At 52.2% G+C, this 27,423-nt stretch overlaps 1 protein-coding gene across 1 annotated transcript in view; it reads left to right on the forward strand.

Annotated features, from left to right (window-relative positions):
• LOC140738197 (uncharacterized) overlaps positions 1 to 26,547 on the forward strand; it is a 75,555-nt gene extending 49,008 nt beyond the window's left edge. The window contains exons 7-26 of the mRNA XM_073065307.1: positions 1,267 to 1,332; positions 1,759 to 1,800; positions 2,718 to 2,750; positions 4,058 to 4,123; positions 4,556 to 4,597; positions 5,401 to 5,433; positions 6,732 to 6,797; positions 7,230 to 7,271; positions 8,255 to 8,287; positions 9,597 to 9,662; positions 10,095 to 10,136; positions 11,056 to 11,088; positions 12,396 to 12,461; positions 12,894 to 12,935; positions 13,739 to 13,771; positions 15,070 to 15,135; positions 15,568 to 15,609; positions 16,347 to 16,379; positions 20,934 to 20,999; positions 26,491 to 26,547. Of these exons, the coding sequence (XP_072921408.1) occupies positions 1,267 to 1,332; positions 1,759 to 1,800; positions 2,718 to 2,750; positions 4,058 to 4,123; positions 4,556 to 4,597; positions 5,401 to 5,433; positions 6,732 to 6,797; positions 7,230 to 7,271; positions 8,255 to 8,287; positions 9,597 to 9,662; positions 10,095 to 10,136; positions 11,056 to 11,088; positions 12,396 to 12,461; positions 12,894 to 12,935; positions 13,739 to 13,771; positions 15,070 to 15,135; positions 15,568 to 15,609; positions 16,347 to 16,379; positions 20,934 to 20,999; positions 26,491 to 26,530 (952 nt within the window). The 3' untranslated portion in view covers positions 26,531 to 26,547. The remainder of the gene's footprint in view (positions 1 to 1,266; positions 1,333 to 1,758; positions 1,801 to 2,717; positions 2,751 to 4,057; positions 4,124 to 4,555; positions 4,598 to 5,400; positions 5,434 to 6,731; positions 6,798 to 7,229; positions 7,272 to 8,254; positions 8,288 to 9,596; positions 9,663 to 10,094; positions 10,137 to 11,055; positions 11,089 to 12,395; positions 12,462 to 12,893; positions 12,936 to 13,738; positions 13,772 to 15,069; positions 15,136 to 15,567; positions 15,610 to 16,346; positions 16,380 to 20,933; positions 21,000 to 26,490) is intronic.
• The last annotated feature ends 876 nt before the right edge of the window (positions 26,548 to 27,423 follow it).

A 27,423-nucleotide genomic window follows, 5' to 3' on the forward strand; every position in this document is an offset into this window, starting at 1 on the left:
TGACACATAGCCACTCAGACTCTGCCCACTCTGACACATAACCACTCAGACTCTGCCCACTCTGACGATGGCCACTCAGACTCTGCCCACTCTGACACATGACCAATCAGACTCTGCCCACTTTGACACATGGCCACTCAGACTCTGCCCCCTCTGACGATGGCCAATCAGACTCTGCCCCCTCTGACGATGGCCACTCAGACTCTGCCCACTCTGACACGTGGCCACTCAGACTCTGCCCACTCTGACACATAGCCACTCAGATTCTGTCCACTCTGACGATGGCCAATCACACTCTGTCCATTCCGATCCTGCCCACTCTGACGATGGCCAATCACACTCTGCCCATTCAGATCCTGCCCACTCTGATGATGGCCATTCAGACCCTGCCCACTCTGACGATGGCCAATCACACTCTGTCCATTCAGACCCTGCCCACTCTGATGATGGCCATTCAGACTCTGCCCACTCTGACGATGGCCAATCAGACTCTGTCCATTCAGACCCTGCCCACTCTGACGATGGCCAATCAGACTCTGCCCACTCTGACGATGGCCAATCACACTCTGTCCATTCAGACCCTGCCCACTCTGACGATGGCCAGTCACACTCTGTCCATTCAGACCCTGCCCACTCTGACGTTGGCCAATCAGACCCTGCCCACTCTGACGATGGCCACTACACTTGCCCCAGCCTTCCTTAAGCTTGCTCTTGCTAATCAATCCTGAATGTGGATCCGAGATCAGTTACTCTGCTGTCATCTGCTGCTGTCTTTTTTCTGCTTGGACAATGGGCCTGAGTGAACTGCACTCCTCTCAGCCTTCTGGTGTATGGATTGGCTGCTGGCCAAAGCTCTATTTAATCTTGCTATACGCTTCATAATGCAGTATACCTCGATCAAATATCTCCTCATTTCACTAAACTGCGGGGAATGTAGTGTATTGAACCATTTCCCCGTTCTCCATTACTACATCTCCAGCACCATGCTCCAATGTCCTCTCTGGCCTCTCTTTTATCCATCTGCATCCTTGAAGTCTGTTGGAATTTTCATTGATATTATTGGCTTTTTCACCCTTGTATTTCATGTCGCCTCTCTGACTGGTTTTTCTTTTGTCTGGGGTGTGCTGATGGGCCCTTTGTCTCTGTGCTGGTGTCCCCGATGTTGGGCTGACATTGCTGGTGATGTATTTGGTCTCAGGGTGGACGAGCAGGGCAGTGTCAGGTCCCTGATGACGGAGATGTAATTCTCTATTCTGTCCCACACAGGAACTCGAGCTCAGCTGACAGTAGCCGAGACCGTCGATCTGCCGAATGGAATATAAACGATCACTGGTAAGTGTGAAATGTGACTGTGTTGTCCCTTGTCCCCTCCTCGTCCCATCTCCCTGCAGGGTTACGTCAAGCACCGTGAGATCGAGCTCCCCAGATCACTGTGAATCCCAGCACCGGCCGGTCCCCCCGAGACCTGACAGTGAATATTCCTCTCTGCCTATAACCCGTGGACATTGGGTGTCTCGTGGGTTTGATTGTCGCCACGTTGACTCCCAACAACACAGTTGTTCTTACACATCGTTCAGTGTGGAGCTGAGTGTCTGTCACATACGGAGTCTCTGGACGTTCCCATCTAAAGACGGCATTTCACTCCCACACACGGTGAATCTCAGAGTTGTGGGAGGGGCGGTGTGTACCTACACTGACCGTGTCTCTGACCGCCCCTCCCACAGCACAGCAATTCTTTCCCTTCACATTCTGACGTAGGGGCGCAATCGGAGGCGGCAGGGAAAGACGCTCTGACAGCGAGTAAGTGACTTTGGGAAGACGTGTCTGTGACCGGCTCGGAAAATGAACCAAAGGCATCGCCTGCGGAAGGAGAGTCTGGTTAATGGTTAATGAGGGCACTTAGAGACAGAGAGAGAAAGAGAGAGAGGGAGTGAGAGAGGGAGAGAGGGAGAGAGAGGGAGAGAGGGAGAGAGTGAGAGAGGGAGAGAGGGAGTGAGAGAGGGAGAGAGGGTGAGAGAGGGAGAGAAAGAGAGAGTGAGAGCGAGAGAGGGAGAGTGAGAGAGGGAGAGTGAGAGAGGGAGAGAGTGAGAGAGGAAGTGAGAGTGAGAGAGGGAGAGAGGGAGAGAGAGAGAGGAAGTGAGAGGGAGAGAGGAAGAGAAAGGGGGCATGGAGAGGGACAAGTCGAGATAGAGGGAGATGGAGGGAGAGAGGGAGATGAAGTTGGAGATAGGGAGGGAGTGGGAGAGGAGGAGGCCGAGGGTGAGGGAGAAGGAGAGGGAGAGGGTGAACGAGATGGAGAGGGAAATGTAGAGGGAGAGTATTAGAAAGGGAATGGGGGATGAGAAGTTTGTGAAATGGAGGAGGGAAGTGACCGGGCACCCACCAGCAATGCGAAGGGGGTGGAAATATTGAGTGGGTCAGGCAGTGTGCTTCGGGCACAGAGAAACGGGGTCAGTGTCCCCGGGAAGTCTACAGATGGACTGTCAAGTTCTGCCCGGGACAATGGAAACTGGAAGTGTGGAGTTTGACATTGAGTCTGGAAGGCTGCAAGCTGCCCAGACGGAAGGTGGGCTGGTGTTCCTTGGGTTTCCACTGAGCAGCTCTGGAAGAGTTCAGAAGTTGGGTGGGAGTGAGATTGTGGTGTGTGGGCTGAGAGTGATGGGTCATCGGAGGATGAGGGGTCACTAATTCTTTATTTTCTCCACAATCCCAAACAGGTCCTCAAATGATAATAGTGCGATGTCGACAGGGTAAGTAGATGTGGAACTGTGTGTCAGTGAGACGGGCGGTGTCTGAACCGGAGACACTGCGTTATCGGTTGGGTGCTCTTGTGACAGATGGGTGGGGAACGTTCTGGGTGTGAGAGACACAAGCCCCCCACCACACTGCTCGACCAAGGGGAAGGAACGGTGTGAATGTCTGCTCTCTTCTTTTGTAGTAAATTCCCGAGCCTGGTGTGATCATGGAGCTCTGGGATCTATCATGGGGTTGCTCAGAGATCCCAACGGAGTTTTCAGTCACGATCTCCCCGAATACAACCTGTTCTGAACATTGAACATGGAAATCTACAGCACACTACAGGTTCTTCAGACACAATGTTGTGCTAACCATGTAACGTACTCTAGAAACTGCCCAGAATTTCCCTACCACGTGGCCCCCTATTTTGCTAAGTTCCATATACCTATTTAAGAGGCTCTTAAAAGGCCTATTATATCCACCACTGGCACCTTCACTGGCATTGTATTCCACACACACACCAGTCTCTGGGTGAAAACTTACCTCTGACATCCTTCTTGTACCGGGCACCAAGCTGCTTAAAACTATGCCGCCTCATGTTAGCCATTTCAGCCCTGGGACAAAGCCTCTGACTATCCACATGATCAATGCCTCTCATCATCTTGTACACTTCTGTCAGGTCACCTCTCATCCTCTGCTGCTCCCTGGAGATAAGACCAATTTCACTCAACCAATTCTCATAAGGCATGCTCCCCAATCCAAGAAACATGCTTGCAAATCTCCTCTGCACTCCCTTGAAAGTATCCATATTCTTCCTGTAGTGAGGTGATCAGAAATGAACACGTTATCCCAAATGGGGACTGTCCAGGGTCTTACGTAGCTGTAATATTACCTCGTTTTTTGAACTCATAGCCACGGTTGATAAAGGCCAACAGAGTGTTCGGCTTCGTAACAGGACTATCCACCTGCACAGCAGCTTTGAGTGTCCTGGGGAGACGGACCCCAATATCTCTGTGATCCTACACACAGCCAACAGTCTTGCCATCGTAGTGTTAACTAATTTAATAATAGTACGAAATTACTGTTAAATCTTTTGGAATTTTCATTGATATTATTGGCTTTTTCACCCTTGTATTTCATGTCGCCTCTCTGACTGGTTTTTCTTTTGTCTGGGGTGTGCTGATGGGCCCTTTGTCTCTGTGCTGGTGTCCCCGATGTTGGGCTGACATTGCCGGTGATGTATTTGGTCTCAGGGTGGACGAGCAGGGCAGTGTCAGGTCCCTGATGACGGAGATGTAATTCTCTATTCTGTCCCACACAGGAACTCGAGCTCAGCTGACAGTAGCCGAGACCGTCGATCTGCCGAATGGAATATAAACGATCACTGGTAAGTGTGAAATGTGACTGTGTTGTCCCTTGTCCCCTCCTCGTCCCATCTCCCTGCAGGGTTACGTCAAGCACCGTGAGATCGAGCTCCCCAGATCACTGTGAATCCCAGCACCGGCCGGTCCCCCCGAGACCTGACAGTGAATATTCCTCTCTGCCTATAACCCGTGGACATTGGGTGTCTCGTGGGTTTGATTGTCGCCACGTTGACTCCCAACAACACATTTGTTCTTACACATCGTTCAGTGTGGAGCTGAGTGTCTGTCACATACGGAGTCTCTGGACGTTCCCATCTAAAGACGGCATTTCACTCCCACACACGGTGAATCTCAGAGTTGTGGGAGGGGCGGTGTGTACCTACACTGACCGTGTCTCTGACCGCCCCTCCCACAGCACACAGACTCTAATTCTTTCCCTTCACATTCTGACGTAGGGGCGCAATCGGAGGCGGCAGGGAAAGACGCTCTGACAGCGAGTAAGTGACTTTGGGAAGACGTGTCTGTGACCGGCTCGGAAAATGAACCAAAGGCATCGCCTGCGGAAGGAGAGTCTGGTTAATGGTTAATGAGGGCACTTAGAGACAGAGAGAGAAAGAGAGAGAGGGAGTGAGAGAGGGAGAGAGAAAGAGAGAGAGGGAGAGAGGGAGAGAGTGAGAGAGGGAGTGAGAGAGGGAGAGAGGGAGTGAGTGAGAGAGGAAGTGAGAGTGAGAGAGGAAGAGAAAGGGGGCATGGAGAGGGACAAGGCGAGATAGAGGGAGATGGAGGGAGAGAGGGAGATGAAGTTGGAGATAGGGAGGGAGTGGGAGAGGAGGAGGCAGAGGGTGAGGGAGAAGGAGAGGGAGAGGGTGAACGAGATGGAGAGGGAAATGTAGAGGGAGAGTATTAGAAAGGGAATGGGGGATGAGAAGTTTGTGAAATGGAGGTGGGAAGTGTCCGGGCACCCACCAGCAATGCGAAGGGGGTGGAAATATTGAGTGGGTCAGGCAGTGTGCTTCGGGCACAGAGAAACGGGATCAGTGTCCCCGGGAAGTCTACAGATGGACTGTCAAGTTCTGCCCGGGACAATTGAAACTGGAAGTGTGGAGTTTGACATTGAGTCTGGAAGGCTGCAAGCTGCCCAGACGGAAGGTGGGCTGGTGTTCCTTGGGTTTCCACTTAACAGCTCTGGAAGAGTTCAGAAGTTGGGTGGGAGTGAGATTGTGGTGTGTGGGCTGAGAGTGATGGGTCATCGGAGGATGAGGGGTCACTAATTCTTTATTTTCTCCACAATCCCAAACAGGTCCTCAAATGATAATAGTGGGATGTCGACAGGGTAAGTAGATGTGGAACTCTGTGTCAGTGAGACGGGCGGTGTCTGAACCGGAGACACTGCGGTATCGGTTGGGTGCTCTTGTGACAGATGGGTGGGGAACGTTCTGGGTGTGAGAGACACAAGCCCCCCACCACACTGCTCGACCAAGGGGAAGGAACGGTGTGAATGTCTGCTCTCTTCTTTTGTAGTAAATTCCCGAGCCTGGTGTGATCACGGAGCTCTGGGATCTATCATGGGGTTGCTCAGAGATCCCAAAGGAGTTTTCAGTCACGGTCTCCCCGTATACAACCTGTTCTGAACATTGAACATGGAAATCTACAGCACACTACAGGTTCTTCAGACACAATGTTGTGCTAACCATGTAACGTCCTCTAGAAACTGCCCAGAATTTCCCTACCACGTGGCCCCCTATTTTGCTAAGTTCCATATACCTATTTAAGAGGCTCTTAAAAGGCCTATTATATGCACCACTGGCACCTTCACTGGCATTGTATTCCACACACACACCAGTCTCTGGGTGAAAACTTACCTCTGACATCCTTCTTGTACCGGGCACCAAGCTGCTTAAAACTATGCCGCCTCATGTTAGCCATTTCAGCCCTGGGACAAAGCCTCTGACTATCCACATGATCAATGCCTCTCATCATCTTGTACACTTCTGTCAGGTCACCTCTCATCCTCTGCTGCTCCCTGGAGATAAGACCAATTTCACTCAACCAATTCTCATAAGGCATGCTCCCTAATCCAAGAAACATGCTTGCAAATCTCCTCTGCACTCTCTTGAAAGTATCCATATTCTTCCTGTGGTGAGGTGATCAGAAATGAACACGTTATCCCAAGTGGGGTCTGTCCAGGGTCTTACGTAGCTGTAACATTACCTCACGGCTCTTGAACTCAACCCCACAGTTGATAAAGGCCAACAGAGCGTTCGGCTTCGTAACAGGACTCTCCACCTGCACAGCAGCTGGGGAGACGGACCCCAATATCTCTGTGATCCTACACACAGCCAACAGTCTTGCCATCGTAGTGTTAACTAATTTAATAATAGTACGAAATTACTGTTAAATCTCTTGGAATTTTCATTGATATTATTGGCTTTTTCACCCTTGTATTTCATGTCGCCTCTCTGACTGGTTTTTCTTTTGTCTGGGGTGTGCTGATGGGCCCTTTGTCTCTGTGCTGGTGTCCCCGATGTTGGGCTGACATTGCCGGTGATGTATTTGGTCTCAGGGTGGACGAGCAGGGCAGTGTCAGGTCCCTGATGACGGAGATGTAATTCTCTATTCTGTCCCACACAGGAACTGGAGCTCAGCTGACAGTAGCCGAGACCGTCGATCTGCCGAATGGAATATAAACGATCACTGGTAAGTGTGAAATGTGACTGTGTTGTCCCTTGTCCCCTCCTCGTCCCATCTCCCTGCAGGGTTACGTCAAGCACCGTGAGATCGAGCTCCCCAGATCACTGTGAATCCCAGCACCGGCCGGTCCCCCCGAGACCTGACAGTGAATATTCCTCTCTGCCTATAACCCGTGGACATTGGGTGTCTCGTGGGTTTGATTGTCGCCACGTTGACTCCCAACAACACATTTGTTCTTACACATCGTTCAGTGTGGAGCTGAGTGTCTGTCACATACGGAGTCTCTGGACGTTCCCATCTAAAGACGGCATTTCACTCCCACACACGGTGAATCTCAGAGTTGTGGGAGGGGCGGTGTGTACCTACACTGACCGTGTCTCTGACCGCCCCTCCCACAGCACACAGACTCTAATTCTTTCCCTTCACATTCTGACGTAGGGGCGCAATCGGAGGCGGCAGGGAAAGACGCTCTGACAGCGAGTAAGTGACTTTGGGAAGACGTGTCTGTGACCGGCTCGGAAAATGAACCAAAGGCATCGCCTTCGGCAGGAGAGTCTGGTTAATGGTTAATGAGGGCACTTAGAGACAGAGAGAGAAAGAGAGAGAGGGAGTGAGAGAGAGAGAGAGGGAGAGAGAGGGAGAGAGGGAGAGAGTGAGAGAGTGAGAGAGGGAGTGAGAGAGGGAGAGAGGGAGTGAGAGAGGGAGAGAAAGAGAGAGTGAGAGAGAGAGAGGGAGAGAGGGAGAGAGGGAGTGAGAGAGGGAGAGAGGGAGTGAGAGAGGGAGAGTGAGAGCGAGAGAGGGAGAGTGAGAGAGGGAGAGTGAGAGAGGGAGAGAGTGAGATAGGAAGTGAGAGTGAGAGAGGGAGAGAGGGAGAGAGAGAGAGGAAGTGAGAGGGAGAGAGGAAGAGAAAGGGGGCATGGAGAGGGACAAGGCGAGATAGAGGGAGATGGAGAGAGGGAGATGAAGTTGGAGATAGGGAGGGAGTGGGAGAGGAGGAGGCAGAGGGTGAGGGAGAAGGAGAGGGAGAGGGTGAACGAGATGGAGAGGGAAATGTAGAGGGAGAGTATTAGAAAGGGAATGGGGGATGAGAAGTTTGTGAAATGGAGGAGGGAAGTGTCCGGGCACCCACCAGCAATGCGAAGGGGGTGGAAATATTGAGTGGGTCAGGCAGTGTGCTTCGGGCACAGAGAAACGGGGTCAGTGTCCCCGGGAAGTCTACAGATGGACTGTCAAGTTCTGCCCGGGACAATGGAAACTGGAAGTGTGGAGTTTGACATTGAGTCTGGAAGGCTGCAAGCTGCCCAGACGGAAAGTGGGCTGGTGTTCCTTGGGTATCCACTGAGCAGCTCTGGAAGAGTTCAGAAGTTGGCTGGGAGTGAGATTGTGGTGTGTGGGCTGAGAGTGATGGGTCATCGGAGGATGAGGGGTCACTAATTCTTTATTTTCTCCACAATCCCAAACAGGTCCTCAAATGATAATAGTGGGATGTCGACAGGGTAAGTAGATGTGGAACTGTGTGTCAGTGAGACGGGCGGTGTCTGAACCGGAGACACTGCGTTATCGGTTGGGTGCTCTTGTGACAGATGGGTGGGGAACGTTCTGGGTGTGAGAGACACAAGCCCCCCACCACACTGCTCGACCAAGGGGAAGGAACGGTGTGAATGTCTGCTCTCTTCTTTTGTAGTAAATTCCCGAGCCTGGTGTGATCACGGAGCTCTGGGATCTATCATGGGGTTGCTCAGAGATCCCAACGGAGTTTTCAGTCACGGTCTCCCCGAATACAACCTGTTCTGAACATTGAACATGGAAATCTACAGCACACTACAGGTTCTTCAGACACAATGTTGTGCTAACCATGTAACGTCCTCTAGAAACTGCCCAGAATTTCCCTACCACGTGGCCCCCTATTTTGCTAAGTTCCATATACCTATTTAAGAGGCTCTTAAAAGGCCAATTATATGCACCACTGGCACCTTCACTGGCATTGTATTCCACACACACACCAGTCTCTGGGTGAAAACTTACCTCTGACATCCTTCTTGTACCGGGTACCAAGCTGCTTAAAACTATGCCGCCTCATGTTAGCCATTTCAACCCTGGGACAAAGCCTCTGACTATCCACATGATCAATGCCTCTCATCATCTTGTACACTTCTGTCAGGTCACCTCTCATCCTCTGCTGCTCCCTGGAGATAAGACCAATTTCACTCAACCAATTCTCATAAGGCATGCTCCCTAATCCAAGAAACATGCTTGCAAATCTCCTCTGCACTCTCTTGAAAGTATCCATATTCTTCCTGTAGTGAGGTGATCAGAAATGAACACGTTATCCCCAATGGGGTCTGTCCAGGGTCTTACGTAGCTGTAATATTACCTCATGGCTCTTGAACTCAACCCCACAGTTGATAAAGGCCAACAGAGCGTTCGGCTTCGTAACAGGACTCTCCACCTGCACAGCAGCTTTGAGTGTCCTGGGGAGATGGACCCCAATATCTCTGTGATCCTACACACAGCCAACAGTCTTGCCATCGTAGTGTTAACTAATTTAATAATAGTCCGAAATTACTGTTAAATCTCTTGGAATTTTCATTGATATTATTGGCTTTTTCACCCTTGTATTTCATGTCGCCTCTCTGACTGGTTTTTCTTTTGTCTGGGGTGTGCTGATGGGCCCTTTGTCTCTGTGCTGGTGTCCCCGATGTTGGGCTGACATTGCTGGTGATGTATTTGGTCTCAGGGTGGACGAGCAGGGCAGTGTCAGGTCCCTGATGACGGAGATGTAATTCTCTATTCTGTCCCACACAGGAACTGGAGCTCAGCTGACAGTAGCCGAGACCGTCGATCTGCCGAATGGAATATAAACGATCACTGGTAAGTGTGAAATGTGACTGTGTTGTCCCTTGTCCCCTCCTCGTCCCATCTCCCTGCAGGGTTACGTCAAGCACCGTGAGATCGAGCTCCCCAGATCACTGTGAATCCCAGCACCGGCCGGTCCCCCCGAGACCTGACAGTGAATATTCCTCTCTGCCTATAACCCGTGGACATTGGGTGTCTCGTGGGTTTGATTGTCGCCACGTTGACTCCCAACAACACAGTTGTTCTTACACATCGTTCAGTGTGGAGCTGAGTGTCTGTCACATACGGAGTCTCTGGACGTTCCCATCTAAAGACGGCATTTCACTCCCACACACGGTGAATCTCAGAGTTGTGGGAGGGGCGGTGTGTACCTACACTGACCGTGTCTCTGACCGCCCCTCCCACAGCACACAGACTCTAATTCTTTCCCTTCACATTCTGACGTAGGGGCGCAATCGGAGGCGGCAGGGAAAGACGCTCTGACAGCGAGTAAGTGACTTTGGGAAGACGTGTCTGTGACCGGCTCGGAAAATGAACCAAAGGCATCGCCTGCGGAAGGAGAGTCTGGTTAATGGTTAATGAGGGCACTTAGAGACAGAGAGAGAAAGAGAGAGAGGGAGTGAGAGGGAGAGAGGGAGAGAGGGAGTGAGAGAGGGAGAGAGGGAGAGAGGGAGAGAGGGAGTGAGAGAGGGAGAGAGGGAGTGAGAGAGGGAGAGAAAGAGAGAGTGAGAGCGAGAGAGGGAGAGTGAGAGAGGGAGAGTGAGAGAGGGAGAGAGTGAGAGAGGAAGTGAGAGTGAGAGAGGGAGAGAGGGAGAGAGAGAGAGGAAGTGAGAGGGAGAGAGGAAGAGAAAGGGGGCATGGAGAGGGACAAGGCGAGATAGAGGGAGATGGAGGGAGAGAGGGAGATGAAGTTGGAGATAGGGAGGGAGTGGGAGAGGAGGAGGCAGAGGGTGAGGGAGAAGGAGAGGGAGAGGGTGAACGAGATGGAGAGGGAAATGTAGAGGGAGAGTATTAGAAAGGGAATGGGGGATGAGAAGTTTGTGAAATGGAGGAGGGAAGTGACCGGGCACCCACCAGCAATGCGAAGGGTGTGGAAATATTGAGTGGGTCAGGCAGTGTGCTTCGGGCACAGAGAAACGGGGTCAGTGTCCCCGGGAAGTCTACAGATGGACTGTCAAGTTCTGCCCGGGACAATGGAAACTGGAAGTGTGGAGTTTGACATTGAGTCTGGAAGGTTGCAAGCTGCCCAGACGGAAGGTGGGCTGGTGTTCCTTGGGTTTCCACTGAGCAGCTCTGGAAGAGTTCAGAAGTTGGGTGGGAGTGAGATTGTGGTGTGTGGGCTGAGAGTGATGGGTCATCGGAGGATGAGGGGTCACTAATTCTTTATTTTCTCCACAATCCCAAACAGGTCCTCAAATGATAATAGTGGGATGTCGACAGGGTAAGTAGATGTGGAACTGTGTGTCAGTGAGATGGGCGGTGTCTGAACCGGAGACACTGCGGTATCGGTTGGGTGCTCTTGTGACAGATGGGTGGGGAACGTTCTGGGTGTGAGAGACACAAGCCCCCCACCACACTGCTCGACCAAGGGGAAGGAACGGTGTGAATGTCTGCTCTCTTCTTTTGTAGTAAATTCCCGAGCCTGGTGTGATCATGGAGCTCTGGGATCTATCATGGGGTTGCTCAGAGATCCCAACGGAGTTTTCAGTCACGGTCTCCCCGAATACAACCTGTTCTGAACATTGAACATGGAAATCTACAGCACACTACAGGTTCTTCAGACACAATGTTGTGCTAACCATGTAACGTCCTCTAGAAACTGCCCAGAATTTCCCTACCACGTGGCCCCCTATTTTGCTAAGTTCCATATACCTATTTAAGAGGCTCTTAAAAGGCCTATTATATCCACCACTGGCACCTTCACTGGCATTGTATTCCACACACACACCAGTCTCTGGGTGAAAACTTACCTCTGACATCCTTCTTGTACCGGGCACCAAGCTGCTTAAAACTATGCCGCCTCATGTTAGCCATTTCAACCCTGGGACAAAGCCTCTGACTATCCAAAAGATCAATGCCTCTCATCATCTTGTACACTTCTGTCAGGTCACCTCTCATCCTCTGCTGCTCCCTGGAGATAAGACCAATTTCACTCAACCAATTCTCATAAGGCATGCTCCCCAATCCAAGAAACATGCTTGCAAATCTCCTCTGCACTCTCTTGAAAGTATCCATATTCTTCCTGTAGTGAGGTGATCAGAAATGAACACGTTATACCAAATGGGGTCTGTCCAGGGTCTTACGTAGCTGTAATATTACCTCGTTTTTTGAACTCATAGCCACGGTTGATAAAGGCCAACAGAGCGTTCGGCTTCGTAACAGGACTCTCCACCTGCACAGCAGCTTTGAGTGTCCTGGGGAGACGGACCCCAATATCTCTGTGATCCTACACACAGCCAACAGTCTTGCCATCGTAGTGTTAACTAATTTAATAATAGTCCGAAATTACTGTTAAATCTCTTGGAATTTTCATTGATATTATTGGCTTTTTCACCCTTGTATTTCATGTCGCCTCTCTGACTGGTTTTTCTTTTGTCTGGGGTGTGCTGATGGGCCCTTTGTCTCTGTGCTGGTGTCCCCGATGTTGGGCTGACATTGCTGGTGATGTATTTGGTCTCAGGGTGGACGAGCAGGGCAGTGTCAGGTCCCTGATGACGGAGATGTAATTCTCTATTCTGTCCCACACAGGAACTCGAGCTCAGCTGACAGTAGCCGAGACCGTCGATCTGCCGAATGGAATATAAACGATCACTGGTAAGTGTGAAATGTGACTGTGTTGTCCCTTGTCCCCTCCTCGTCCCATCTCCCTGCAGGGTTACGTCAAGCACCGTGAGATCGAGCTCCCCAGATCACTGTGAATCCCAGCACCGGCCGGTCCCCCCGAGACCTGACAGTGAATATTCCTCTCTGCCTATAACCCGTGGACATTGGGTGTCTCGTGGGTTTGATTGTCGCCACGTTGACTCCCAACAACACAGTTGTTCTTACACATCGTTCAGTGTGGAGCTGAGTGTCTGTCACATACGGAGTCTCTGGACGTTCCCATCTAAAGACGGCATTTCACTCCCACACACGGTGAATCTCAGAGTTGTGGGAGGGGCGGTGTGTACCTACACTGACCTTGTCTCTGACCGCCCCTCCCACAGCACACAGACTCTAATTCTTTCCCTTCACATTCTGACGTAGGGGCGCAATCGGAGGCGGCAGGGAAAGACGCTCTGACAGCGAGTAAGTGACTTTGGGAAGACGTGTCTGTGACCGGCTCGGAAAATGAACCAAAGGCATCGCCTGCGGAAGGAGAGTCTGGTTAATGGTTAATGAGGGCACTTAGAGACAGAGAGAGAAAGAGAGAGAGGGAGTGAGAGAGGGAGAGAGAAAGAGAGAGAGGGAGAGAGGGAGAGAGTGAGAGAGGGAGTGAGAGAGGGAGAGAGGGAGTGAGTGAGAGAGGAAGTGAGAGTGAGAGAGGAAGAGAAAGGGGGCATGGAGAGGGACAAGGCGAGATAGAGGGAGATGGAGGGAGAGAGGGAGATGAAGTTGGAGATAGGGAGGGAGTGGGAGAGGAGGAGGCAGAGGGTGAGGGAGAAGGAGAGGGAGAGGGTGAACGAGATGGAGAGGGAAATGTAGAGGGAGAGTATTAGAAAGGGAATGGGGGATGAGAAGTTTGTGAAATGGAGGTGGGAAGTGACCGGGCACCCACCAGCAATGCGAAGGGGGTGGAAATATTGAGTGGGTCAGGCAGTGTGCTTCGGGCACAGAGAAACGGGATCAGTGTCCCCGGGAAGTCTACAGATGGACTGTCAAGTTCTGCCCGGGACAATTGAAACTGGAAGTGTGGAGTTTGACATTGAGTCTGGAAGGCTGCAAGCTGCCCAGACGGAAGGTGGGCTGGTGTTCCTTGGGTTTCCACTTAACAGCTCTGGAAGAGTTCAGAAGTTGGGTGGGAGTGAGATTGTGGTGTGTGGGCTGAGAGTGATGGGTCATCGGAGGATGAGGGGTCACTAATTCTTTATTTTCTCCACAATCCCAAACAGGTCCTCAAATGATAATAGTGGGATGTCGACAGGGTAAGTAGATGTGGAACTCTGTGTCAGTGAGACGGGCGGTGTCTGAACCGGAGACACTGCGGTATCGGTTGGGTGCTCTTGTGACAGATGGGTGGGGAACGTTCTGGGTGTGAGAGACACAAGCCCCCCACCACACTGCTCGACCAAGGGGAAGGAACGGTGTGAATGTCTGCTCTCTTCTTTTGTAGTAAATTCCCGAGCCTGGTGTGATCACGGAGCTCTGGGATCTATCATGGGGTTGCTCAGAGATCCCAAAGGAGTTTTCAGTCACGGTCTCCCCGTATACAACCTGTTCTGAACATTGAACATGGAAATCTACAGCACACTACAGGTTCTTCAGACACAATGTTGTGCTAACCATGTAACGTCCTCTAGAAACTGCCCAGAATTTCCCTACCACGTGGCCCCCTATTTTGCTAAGTTCCATATACCTATTTAAGAGGCTCTTAAAAGGCCAATTATATGCACCACTGGCACCTTCACTGGCAGTGTATTCCACACACACACCAGTCTCTGGGTGAAAACTTACCTCTGACATCCTTCTTGTACCGGGTACCAAGCTGCTTAAAACTATGCCGCCTCATGTTAGCCATTTCAGCCCTGGGACAAAGCCTCTGACTATCCACATGATCAATGCCTCTCATCATCTTGTACACTTCTGTCAGGTCACCTCTCATCCTCTGCTGCTCCCTGGAGATAAGACCAATTTCACTCAACCAATTCTCATAAGGCATGCTCCCTAATCCAAGAAACATGCTTGCAAATCTCCTCTGCACTCTCTTGAAAGTATCCATATTCTTCCTGTGGTGAGGTGATCAGAAATGAACACGTTATCCCAAGTGGGGTCTGTCCAGGGTCTTACGTAGCTGTAACATTACCTCACGGCTCTTGAACTCAACCCCACAGTTGATAAAGGCCAACAGAGCGTTCGGCTTCGTAACAGGACTCTCCACCTGCACAGCAGCTGGGGAGACGGACCCCAATATCTCTGTGATCCTACACACAGCCAACAGTCTTGCCATCGTAGTGTTAACTAATTTAATAATAGTACGAAATTACTGTTAAATCTCTTGGAATTTTCATTGATATTATTGGCTTTTTCACCCTTGTATTTCATGTCGCCTCTCTGACTGGTTTTTCTTTTGTCTGGGGTGTGCTGATGGGCCCTTTGTCTCTGTGCTGGTGTCCCCGATGTTGGGCTGACATTGCCGGTGATGTATTTGGTCTCAGGGTGGACGAGCAGGGCAGTGTCAGGTCCCTGATGACGGAGATCTAATTCTCTATTCTGTCCCACACAGGAACTGGAGCTCAGCTGACAGTAGCCGAGACCGTCGATCTGCCGAATGGAATATAAACGATCACTGGTAAGTGTGAAATGTGACTGTGTTGTCCCTTGTCCCCTCCTCGTCCCATCTCCCTGCAGGGTTACGTCAAGCACCGTGAGATCGAGCTCCCCAGATCACTGTGAATCCCAGCACCGGCCGGTCCCCCCGAGACCTGACAGTGAATATTCCTCTCTGCCTATAACCCGTGGACATTGGGTGTCTCGTGGGTTTGATTGTCGCCACGTTGACTCCCAACAACACATTTGTTCTTACACATCGTTCAGTGTGGAGCTGAGTGTCTGTCACATACGGAGTCTCTGGACGTTCCCATCTAAAGACGGCATTTCACTCCCACACACGGTGAATCTCAGAGTTGTGGGAGGGGCGGTGTGTACCTACACTGACCGTGTCTCTGACCGCCCCTCCCACAGCACACAGACTCTAATTCTTTCCCTTCACATTCTGACGTAGGGGCGCAATCGGAGGCGGCAGGGAAAGACGCTCTGACAGCGAGTAAGTGACTTTGGGAAGACGTGTCTGTGACCGGCTCGGAAAATGAACCAAAGGCATCGCCTGCGGAAGGAGAGTCTGGTTAATGGTTAATGAGGGCACTTAGAGACAGAGAGAGAAAGAGAGAGAGGGAGTGAGAGAGGGAGAGAGGGAGGGAGAGAGAGAGAGAGAGAGAGAGGATAAAGGGGACATTGAGAGGGACAAGGGAAGATAGAGGGAGATGGAGGGAGAGAGGGAGATGAAGTTGGAGATAGGGAGGGTGTGGGAGAGGAGGAGGCAGAGGGTGAGGGAGAAGGAAAGGGAGAGGGTGAACGAGATGGAGAGGGAAATGTAGAGGGAGAGTATTAGGAGAGGAATGGGGGATGAAAAGTTTGTGAAATGCAGGAGTAAATTTTCCAGAGACCCAACAAAAATTGAGGGATGTGGAAATATTCAGCAGGTCAGGCAGTGTGCTTCGGGCACAGAGAAACGGGGTCAGTGTCCCCGGGAAGTCCACAGATGGACTGTCAAGTTCTGCCCGGGACAATGGAAACTGGAAGTGTGGAGTTTGACATTGAGTCTGGAAGGCTGCAAGCTGCCCAGACGGAAAGTGGGCTGGTGTTCCTTGGGTTTCCACTGAGCAGCTCTGGAAGAGTTCAGAAGTTGGCTGGGAGTGAGATTGTGGTGTGTGGGCTGAGAGTGATGGGTCATCGGAGGATGAGGGGTCACTAATTCTTTATTTTCTCCACAATTCTAAACAGGTCCTCAGATGATATGAGTGGGATGTCGGCAGGGTAAGTAGATGTGGAACTGTGTGTCAGTGAGACGGGCGGTGTCTGAACCGGAGACACTGCGGTATCGGTTGGGTGCTCTTGTGACAGATGGGTGGGGAACGTTCTGGGTGTGAGAGACACAAGCCCCCCACCACACTGCTCGACCAAGGGGAAGGAACGGTGTGAATGTCTGCTCTCTTCTTTTGTAGTAAATTCCCGAGCCTGGTCTGATCACGGAGCTCTGGGATTTAACATGGGGTTGCTCAGAGATCCCAACGGAGTTTTCAGTCACGGTCTCCCCGTATACAAACTGTTCTGATTTCACCCTGTCCTGTTACTAATAGAATAATAGTCTGAAATTTCACCCTGCACAATAATTGTAAAATCTCAACAGCCATGAAGGTGAGAGAGACTGTATTTCCTGTGGGGACAGGGTGGGAGGAGCACTTATCGAGATGACTGTGGGAATTGGTAGGTGGGACTGGGTGGGACAGGGGACAGGGTGGGAGGAGGACATCGAGATGACTGTGGGAATTGGTAGGTGGGACAGGGTGGGACAGGGGACAGGGTGGGAGGAGGACATCGAGATGACTGTGGGAATTGGTAGGTGGGACAGGGTGGGACAGGGGACAGGGTGGGAGGAGCACTTATCGAGATGACTGTGGGAATTGGTAGGTGGGACAGGGTGGGACAGGGGACAGGGTGGGAGGAGGACCTATCGAGATGACTGTGGGAATTGGTAGGTGGGACTGGGTGGGACAGGGGACAGGGTGGGAGGAGGACTTATCGAGATGACTGTGGGAATTGGTAGGTGGGACTGGGTGGGACAGGGGACAGGGTGGGTGGAGGACATCGAGATGACTGTGGGAATTGGTAGGTGGGACTGGGTGGGACAGGGGACAGGGTGGGAGGAGGACTTATCGAGATGACTGTGGGAATTGGTAGGTGGGACAGGGTGGGACAGGGGACAGGGTGGGAGGAGGACCTATCGAGATGACTGTGGGAATTGGTAGGTGGGACTGGGTGGGACAGGGGACAGGGTGGGAGGAGGACATCGAGATGACTGTGGGAATTGGTAGGTGGGACTGGGTGGGACAGGGGACAGGGTGGGAGGAGGACTTATCGAGATGACTGTGGGAATTGGTAGGCGGGACAGGGTGGGACAGGGGACAGGGTGGGAGGAGGACTTATCGAGATGACTGTGGGAATTGGTAGGTGGGACAGGGTGGGACAGGGGACAGGGTGGGAGGAGGACCTATCGAGATGACTGTGGGAATTGGTAGGTGGGACTGGGTGGGACAGGGGACAGGGTGGGAGGAGGACATCGAGATGACTGTGGGAATTGGTAGGTGGGACAGGGTGGGACAGGGGACAGGGTGGGAGGAGGACTTATCGAGATGACTGTGGGAATTGGTAGGTGGGACAGGGTGGGACAGGGGACAGGGTGGGAGGAGGACCTATCGAGATGACTGTGGGAATTGGTAGGCGGGACAGGGTGGGACAGGGGACAGGGTGGGAGGAGGACTTATCGAGATGACTGTGGGAATTGGTAGGTGGGACAGGGGACAGGGGACAGGGTGGGAGGAGGACATCGAGATGACTGTGGGAATTGGTAGGTGGGACAGGGTGGGACAGGGGACAGGGTGGGAGGAGCACTTATGGAGATGACTGTGGGAATTGGTAGGTGGGACAGGGTGGGACAGGGGACAGGGTGGGAGGAGCACTTATCGAGATGACTGTGGGAATTGGTAGGTGGGACAGGGTGGGACAGGGGACAGGGTGGGAGGTGCACTTATCGAGATGACTGTGGGAATTGGTAGGCGGGACTGGGTGGGACAGGGGACAGGGTGGGAGGAGCACTTATCGAGATGACTGTGGGAATTGGTAGGTGGGACTGGGTGGGACAGGGGACAGGGTGGGAGGAGGACATCGAGATGACTGTGGGAATTGGTAGGTGGGACAGGGTGGGACAGGGGACAGGGTGGGAGGAGGACCTATCGAGATGACTGTGGGAATTGGTAGGCGGGACAGGGTGGGACAGGGGACAGGGTGGGAGGAGGACATCGAGATGACTGTGGGAATTGGTAGGTGGGACAGGGTGGGACAGGGGACAGGGTGGGAGGAGGACTTATCGAGATGACTGTGGGAATTGGTAGGCGGGACAGGGTGGGACAGGGGACAGGGTGGGAGGAGGACCTATCGAGATGACTGTGGGAATTGGTAGGTGGGACTGGGTGGGACAGGGGACAGGGTGGGAGGAGGACTTATCGAGATGACTGTGGGAATTGGTAGGTGGGACAGGGTGGGAGGAGGACATCGAGATGACTGTGGGAATTGGTAGGTGGGACAGGGTGGGACAGGGGACAGGGTGGGAGGAGGACATCGAGATGACTGTGGGAATTGGTAGGTGGGACAGGGTGGGACAGGGGACAGGGTGGGAGGAGGACTTATCGAGATGACTGTGGGAATTGGTAGGTGGGACAGGGTGGGACAGGGGACAGGGTGGGAGGAGGACATCGAGATGACTGTGGGAATTGGTAGGTGGGACAGGGTGGGACAGGGGACAGGGTGGGAGGAGGACATCGAGATGACTGTGGGAATTGGTAGGTGGGACAGGGTGGGACAGGGGACAGGGTGGGAGGAGGACCTATCGAGATGACTGTGGGAATTGGTAGGCGGGACAGGGTGGGACAGGGGACAGGGTGGGAGGAGGACATCGAGATGACTGTGGGAATTGGTAGGTGGGACAGGGTGGGACAGGGGACAGGGTGGGAGGAGGACTTATCGAGATGACTGTGGGAATTGGTAGGCGGGACAGGGTGGGACAGGGGACAGGGTGGGAGGAGGACCTATCGAGATGACTGTGGGAATTGGTAGGTGGGACTGGGTGGGACAGGGGACAGGGTGGGAGGAGGACTTATCGAGATGACTGTGGGAATTGGTAGGTGGGACAGGGTGGGAGGAGGACATCGAGATGACTGTGGGAATTGGTAGGTGGGACAGGGTGGGACAGGGGACAGGGTGGGAGGAGGACATCGAGATGACTGTGGGAATTGGTAGGTGGGACAGGGTGGGACAGGGGACAGGGTGGGAGGAGGACTTATCGAGATGACTGTGGGAATTGGTAGGTGGGACAGGGTGGGACAGGGGACAGGGTGGGAGGAGGACCTATCGAGATGACTGTGGGAATTGGTAGGTGGGACAGGGGACAGGGTGGGAGGAGGACATCGAGATGACTGTGGGAATTGGTAGGTGGGACAGGGTGGGACAGGGGACAGGGTGGGAGGAGGACCTATCGAGATGACTGTGGGAATTGGTAGGTGGGACTGGGTGGGACAGGGGACAGGGTGGGAGGAGGACTTATCGAGATGACTGTGGGAATTGGTAGGTTTATATTGATGCACAGTTTGTCTCCAGAGATGCAGACAGAGAGAATTAGAAATGGGAAAGAGATGGGCCAAGTGAATTTAAGGGCAGGGTGGAAATTGGAGGCCAAGTTGCTAAAACTGATGAGCTTAGCATGAGTGCATGAAGCTGCAGCAATTCAGTCATCAGTGTAGTGGAGGAAGAGTTAGGGAGTGAAACCAAAGTAGGTTTCAAACACAGGCTCTTCACATAGCCAACAAACAGGCAGGCCACAGGAGTGCCCATGGCTACGCCTCGAGTTTGGGGAAAGTGTGAAGAGCTGGAAGTGTGAAAGAAAAATGTGACCTCTAACCTCAGTGGAAAAGCCGCCTTACACTTACCTTATCTGGCGAGGGCCTCCGTCATTCAGAATTGACCACGGATATTGTATCCGAGCTGTCTGGATACGCAGGCCTGGGCAGTACGATATGGAGGGCGAGCTGTTGCCCGTGGAGCAGGCTCCCCCTCTCCACGCATCTGATGAACCCACAGGAACAGCAGAGCCCGATACGGTTCGGTACCAGAAGCTTTGCAGGAGTTGCCAGTCAGCGTTGAACTCAACGTAGAACTGCCTCTGGGGCTCCAGCGCAGGAGTTTTCCTCAGGGTTTACTCCCAAAGCCGTCCACATGAGTGGGCAGAGCCGAGGTTTCAGATCAGAGTTTTTTCTCCGGGATGAGCTGCCAACCATGGCTGGCGAGACCCATCTGCCTGAAGTGACTGGATTTACGATGTCAGTAACCTGCCTGTTCCCTTCTCCTGTCAGCAGATCCAGCTACCCATGAGATGTAGTATGCCTCTATCAAATATTCCCTGGTTTCACTGAACTGCCGAGAATAAAGTCCCAGCTCATTCCGACTGCTCTGCAATTTCCTGGATCCCCACTAGTTTCCGCAGCATCAGACGGAAGCGGTCCAACCTCCACGCCAGTCTGTCTGACTGTGTGTTTCCAGAGAAGCTGCTGGAATATGTGTTGATATTATTGGCTCATTTACTCCTCAAGTTTCACCTTTACAGCTTCTTTCTCTTGTCCCAGGTGTGGTGATGGACCCCTGGCCTCTGTGCCTGGGGTGCCGGGGATGGGATTACAGGACCAGGCATGCATTTGAGCTCAGGGTGGATGCGCATGGCTGCTGGCGATGGAGATCTAATTCTCTCTTTGCCCTCCACAGGAACGCCAGCTCAGCAGACGGTGGCCGCAGCAGTCGATCTGCTGAATGGCAGGCAGATGATGACGTGTAAGTGGGAATGTGATTTCACACGCTGACCTGCTGACCAGGATCACTGGCCAGTTCCCCGTGACCATGCCTGTGAAATATTCCTCTCTGCAGTGAACCTACAGCCCTCGAGTGGTTTGTGGAACCGATTCGTACGACTGTACCTGTGAAATATTGCTCTCTGCCCAAATCCCATGCACCTCGGCTAGTTTGTGGAACTGTTCCCCATGACTGTACCCGTGAAATATTTCTCTCTGCCCAAATCCCATGCACCTCGGCTCGTTTGCGGAACCGATTCCCACGACTGTACCTGTGAAATATTCCTCTCTGCCCAAATCCCATGCACCTCGGCTGGTTTGCGGAACCGATTCCCACGACTGTACCTGTGAAATATTCCTCTCTGCCCAAATCGCATGCACCTCGGCTGGTTTGTGGAACCGATTCCCACGACTGTACCTGTGAAATATTCCTCTCTGCCCAAAACCCATGCACCTCGGCTGGTTTGTGGAACTGTTCCCCATGACTGTACCCGTGAAATATTCCTCTCTGCCCAAATCCCATGCACCTCGGCTGGTTTGCGGAACCGATTCCCACGACTGTACCTGTGAAATATTCCTCTCTGCCCAAATCCCATGCACCTCGGCTGGTTTGCGGAAACGATTCCCACGACTGTACCTGTGAAATATTCCTCTCTGCCCAAATCGCATGCACCTCGGCTGGTTTGTGGAACCGATTCCCACGACTGTACCTGTGAAATATTCCTCTCTGCCCAAATCCCATGCACCTCGGCTGGTTTGTGGAACTGTTCCCCACGACTGTACCTGTGAAATATTCCTCTCTGCCCAAATACCATGCACCTCGGCTGGTTTGTGGAACTGTTCCCCACGACCGTACCTGTGAAATATTCCTCTCTGCCCAAATCCCATGCACCTCGGCTGGTTTGTGGAACTGTTCCCCACGACTGTACCAGAGAAATATTCCTCTCTGCCCAAATCCCATGCACCTCGGCTGGTTTGTGGAACTGTTCCCCACGACTGTACCTGTGAAATATTCCTATCTGCCCAAATCCCATGCACCTCGGCTGGTTTGTGGAACTGTTCCCCACGACTGTACCTGTGAAATATTCCTCTCTGCCCAAATACCATGCACCTCGGCTGGTTTGTGGAACTGTTCCCCACGACCGTACCTGTGAAATATTCCTCTCTGCCCAAATCCCATGCACCTCGGCTGGTTTGTGGAACTGTTCCCCACGACTGTACCAGAGAAATATTCCTCTCTGCCCAAATCCCATGCACCTCGGCTGGTTTGTGGAACTGTTCCCCACGACTGTACCTGTGAAATATTCCTATCTGCCCAAATCCCATGCACCTCGGCTGGTTTGTGGAACTGTTCCCCACGACTGTACCTGTGAAATATTCCTCTCTGCCCAAATCCCATGCACCTCGGCTGGTTTGTGGAACTGTTCCCCACGACTGTACCTGTGAAATATTCCTCTCTGCCCAAATCCCATGCACCTCGGCTGGTTTGTGGAACTGTTCCCCACGACTGTACCTGTGAAATATTCCTCTCTGCCCAAATCCCATGCACCTCGGCTGGTTTGTGGAACCGATTCCCACGACTGTACCAGTGAAATATTCCTCTCTGCCCAAATCCCATGCACCTCGGCTGGTTTGTGGAACTGTTCCCCACGACTGTACCTGTGAAATATTCCTCTCTGCCCAAATCGCATGCACCTCGGCTGGTTTGTGGAACTGTTCCCCACGACTGTACCTGTGAAATATTCCTCTCTGCCCAAATCCCATGCACCTCGGCTGGTTTGTGGAACCGATTCCCACGACTGTACCAGTGAAATATTCCTCTCTGCCCAAATCCCATGCACCTCGGCTGGTTTGTGGAACTGTTCCCCACGACTGTACCTGTGAAATATTCCTCTCTGCCCAAATCCCATGCACCTCGGCTGGTTTGTGGAACTGTTCCCCACGACTGTACCTGTGAAATATTCCTCTCTGCCCAAATCCCATGCACCTCGGCTGGTTTGTGGAACTGTTCCCCACGACTGTACCAGTGAAATATTCCTCTCTGCCCAAATCCCATGCACCTCGGCTGGTTTGTGGAACCGATTCCCACGACTGTACCTGTGAAATATTCCTCTCTGCCCAAATCCCATGCACCTCGGCTGGTTTGTGGAACTGTTCCCCACGACTGTACCTGTGAAATATTCCTCTCTGCCCAAATCGCATGCACCTCGGCTGGTTTGTGGAACTGTTCCCCACGACTGTACCTGTGAAATATTCCTCTCTGCCCAAATCCCATGCACCTCGGCTGGTTTGTGGAACCGATTCCCACGACTGTACCAGTGAAATATTCCTCTCTGCCCAAATCCCATGCACCTCCGCTGGTTTGTGGAACTGTTCCCCATGACTGTACCTGTGAAATATTCCTCTCTGCCCAAATCCCATGCACCTCGGCTGGTTTGTGGAACTGTTCCCCACGACTGTACCTGTGAAATATTCCTCTCTGCCCAAATCTCATGCACCTCGGCTGGTTTGTGGAACCGATTCCAACGACTGTACCTGTGAAATATTCCTCTCTGCCCAAATCCCATGCACCTCGGCTGGTTTGTGGAACTGTTCCCCACGACTGTACCTGTGAAATATTCCTCTCTGCCCAAATCCCATGCACCTCGGCTGGTTTGTGGAACTGTTCCCCACGACTGTACCTGTGAAATATTCCTCTCTGCCCAAATCCCATGCACCTCGGCTGGTTTGTGGAACCGATTCGCACGACTGTACCTGTGAAATATTCCTCTCTGCCCAAATCCCATGCACCTCGGCTGGTTTGTGGAACTGTTCCCCACGACTGTACCTGTGAAATATTCCTCTCTGCCCAAATCGCATGCACCTCGGCTGGTTTGTGGAACTGTTCCCCACGACTGTACCTGTGAAATATTCCTCTCTGCCCAAATCCCATGCACCTCGGCTGGTTTGTGGAACCGATTCCCACGACTGTACCAGTGAAATATTCCTCTCTGCCCAAATCCCATGCACCTCGGCTGGTTTGTGGAACTGTTCCCCAGGACTGTACCTGTGAAATATTCCTCTCTGCCCAAATCGCATGCACCTCGGCTGGTTTGTGGAACCGATTCCCACGACTGTACCTGTGAAATATTCCTCTCTGCCCAAATCCCATGCACCTCGGCTGGTTTGTGGAACTGTTCCCCACGACTGTACCTGTGAAATATTCCTCTCTGCCCAAATCCCATGCACCTCGGCTGGTTTGTGGAACTGTTCCCCACGACTGTACCTGTGAAATATTCCTCTCTGCCCAAATCCCATGCACCTCGGCTGGTTTGTGGAACCGATTCGCACGACTGTACCTGTGAAATATTCCTCTCTGCCCAAATCCCATGCACCTCGGCTGGTTTGTGGAACTGTTCCCCACGACTGTACCTGTGAAATATTCCTCTCTGCCCAAATCGCATGCACCTCGGCTGGTTTGTGGAACTGTTCCCCACGACTGTACCTGTGAAATATTCCTCTCTGCCCAAATCCCATGCACCTCGGCTGGTTTGTGGAACCGATTCCCACGACTGTACCAGTGAAATATTCCTCTCTGCCCAAATCCCATGCACCTCGGCTGGTTTGTGGAACTGTTCCCCAGGACTGTACCTGTGAAATATTCCTCTCTGCCCAAATCGCATGCACCTCGGCTGGTTTGTGGAACCGATTCGCACGACTGTACCTGTGAAATATTCCTCTCTGCCCAAATCCCATGCACCTCGGCTGGTTTGTGGAACTGTTCCCCACGACCGTACCTGTGAAATATTCCTCTCTGCCCAAATCCCATGCACCTCGGCTGGTTTGTGGAACTGTTCCCCACGACTGTACCTGTGAAATATTCCTCTCTGCCCAAATCCCATGCACCTCGGCTGGTTTGTGGAACTGTTCCCCACGACTGTACCTGTGAAATATTCCTCTCTGCCCAAATCCCATGCACCTCGGCTGGTTTGTGGAACCGATTCCCACGACTGTACCAGTGAAATATTCCTCTCTGCCCAAATCCCATGCACCTCGGCTGGTTTGTGGAACTGTTCCCCAGGACTGTACCTGTGAAATATTCCTCTCTGCCCAAATCGCATGCACCTCGGCTGGTTTGTGGAACCGATTCGCACGACTGTACCTGTGAAATATTCCTCTCTGCCCAAATCCCATGCACCTCGGCTGGTTTGTGGAACTGTTCCCCACGACCGTACCTGTGAAATATTCCTCTCTGCCCAAATCCCATGCACCTCGGCTGGTTTGTGGAACTGTTCCCCACGACTGTACCTGTGAAATATTCCTCTCTGCCCAAATCCCATGCACCTCGGCTGGTTTGTGGAACTGTTCCCCACGACTGTACCTGTGAAATATTCCTCTCTGCCCAAATCCCATGCACCTCGGCTGGTTTGTGGAACCGATTCCCACGACTGTACCAGTGAAATATTCCTCTCTGCCCAAATCCCATGCACCTCGGCTGGTTTGTGGAACTGTTCCCCATGACTGTACCTGTGAAATATTCCTCTCTGCCCAAATCCCATGCACCTCGGCTGGTTTGTGGAACTGTTCCCCACGACTGTACCTGTGAAATATTCCTCTCTGCCCAAATCTCATGCACCTCGGCTGGTTTGTGGAACCGATTCCAACGACTGTACCTGTGAAATATTCCTCTCTGCCCAAATCCCATGCACCTCGGCTGGTTTGTGGAACTGTTCCCCACGACTGTACCTGTGAAATATTCCTCTCTGCCCAAATCTCATGCACCTCGGCTGGTTTGTGGAACTGTTCCCCACGACTGTACCTGTGAAATATTCCTCTCTGCCCAAATCTCATGCACCTCGGCTGGTTTGTGGAACCGATTCCCACGACTGTACCAGTGAAATATTCCTCTCTGCCCAAATCCCATGCACCTCGGCTGGTTTGTGGAACTGTTCCCCACGACTGTACCAGTGAAATATTCCTCTCTGCCCAAATCCCATGCACCTCGGCTGGTTTGTGGAACTGTTCCCCACGACTGTACCTGTGAAATATTCCTCTCTGCCCAAATCCCATGCACCTCGGCTGGTTTGTGGAACTGTTCCCCACGACTGTACCTGTGAAATATTCCTCTCTGCCCAAATCCTATGCACCTCGGCTGGTTTGTGGAACCGATTCCAACGACTGTACCAGTGAAATATTCCTCTCTGCCCAAATCCCATGCACCTCGGCTGGTTTGTGGAACTGATTCCCAAGGCACCCACTCCCAACAGCCTCTTTGTTCTCACACATCTCCCAATCCCACTTCTCAGCTGAGTGTCTGATGTATGTGGATCCTCTGCACTCTCTCATCGAAAGGCAGCGCCTCACCCTCTCACTCCGTGGCTGTCGGTGTTATGGGAGGAGGCATTGTCTGTGTATCGCTGAGTGGCCACTGCTCCGTGTGTCCGAGCGTCCCTCCCTACAGCACAGATATTTTCATTCTTTTCCTTCTTGAACAGGAATCCAACTGAGGGATATTCGGGTGGAGCTGATGGGTAAGTGCTTCTGTGAGCACAACGGTAATTGAATGAAAGGTGCTGCAGATCTGGATGGGTGCTCGGGCTGACGGAGGGGCTCCAGTGGTAAGGGGAATGAATGGTGTGAACAGTTTGTCTCAGCTCTGGTGGTGAATGCCCGAAGCGGGTGGTCACAGATCTGGATGGGTGCTCGGGCTGACGGAGGGGCTCCAGTGGTAAGGGGAATGAATGGTGTGAACAGTTTGTCTCAGATCTCCGAGCTCCCCAGAGTTCTCAAGTAAAGTCTCCCTTGATCAAAACTCTGCTGATTTCATCCTATTTCATCCAAGTACTGGGAAATTTTTATCCTTAACGACTGTAAAAACTTACAATGGGTAGGGTAAATACCCTCTAGCCAACTGTCCATAAGACTTTGCCATTCTATCATGGCTGATTTATTATCCCCCTCAATTCCATTCTCCTGCCTTCTCCCTGTGACCTTTGACACCTTTAGTAATTACAGAGCTATCAACATCTGTTTTAAATATACCCAACGATCTGGACGACACAGCTGTCTGAGACAATGAGTTCCACAGATTCACCACCCTTGGCTAAATTCCTCTTGTCTCGGTTCCAGATCTGGAGGGAAGTCCCAGCATTCTGAGACCCTCTCCACAATGGGAAACATCCTCTCCACATCCACTCTATCTGTGTCCTCTGGTCCTAGACTCCCCCACTATAGGGAACATCCTCTCCACATCCACTCTATCTGTGTCCTCTGGTCCTAGACTCCCCCACTATAGGAAACATCCTCTCCACACCCACTCTATCTGTGTCCTCTGGTCCCAGACTCCCCCACTATAGGAAACATCCTCTCCACATCCACTCTATCTGTGTCCTCTGGTCCTAGACTCCCCCACTATAGGAAACATCCTC

Source organism: Hemitrygon akajei, chromosome 2 (genome assembly GCF_048418815.1).
Source record: "Hemitrygon akajei chromosome 2, sHemAka1.3, whole genome shotgun sequence".
In the NCBI taxonomy this organism is placed as follows: domain Eukaryota; kingdom Metazoa; phylum Chordata; class Chondrichthyes; order Myliobatiformes; family Dasyatidae; genus Hemitrygon; species Hemitrygon akajei.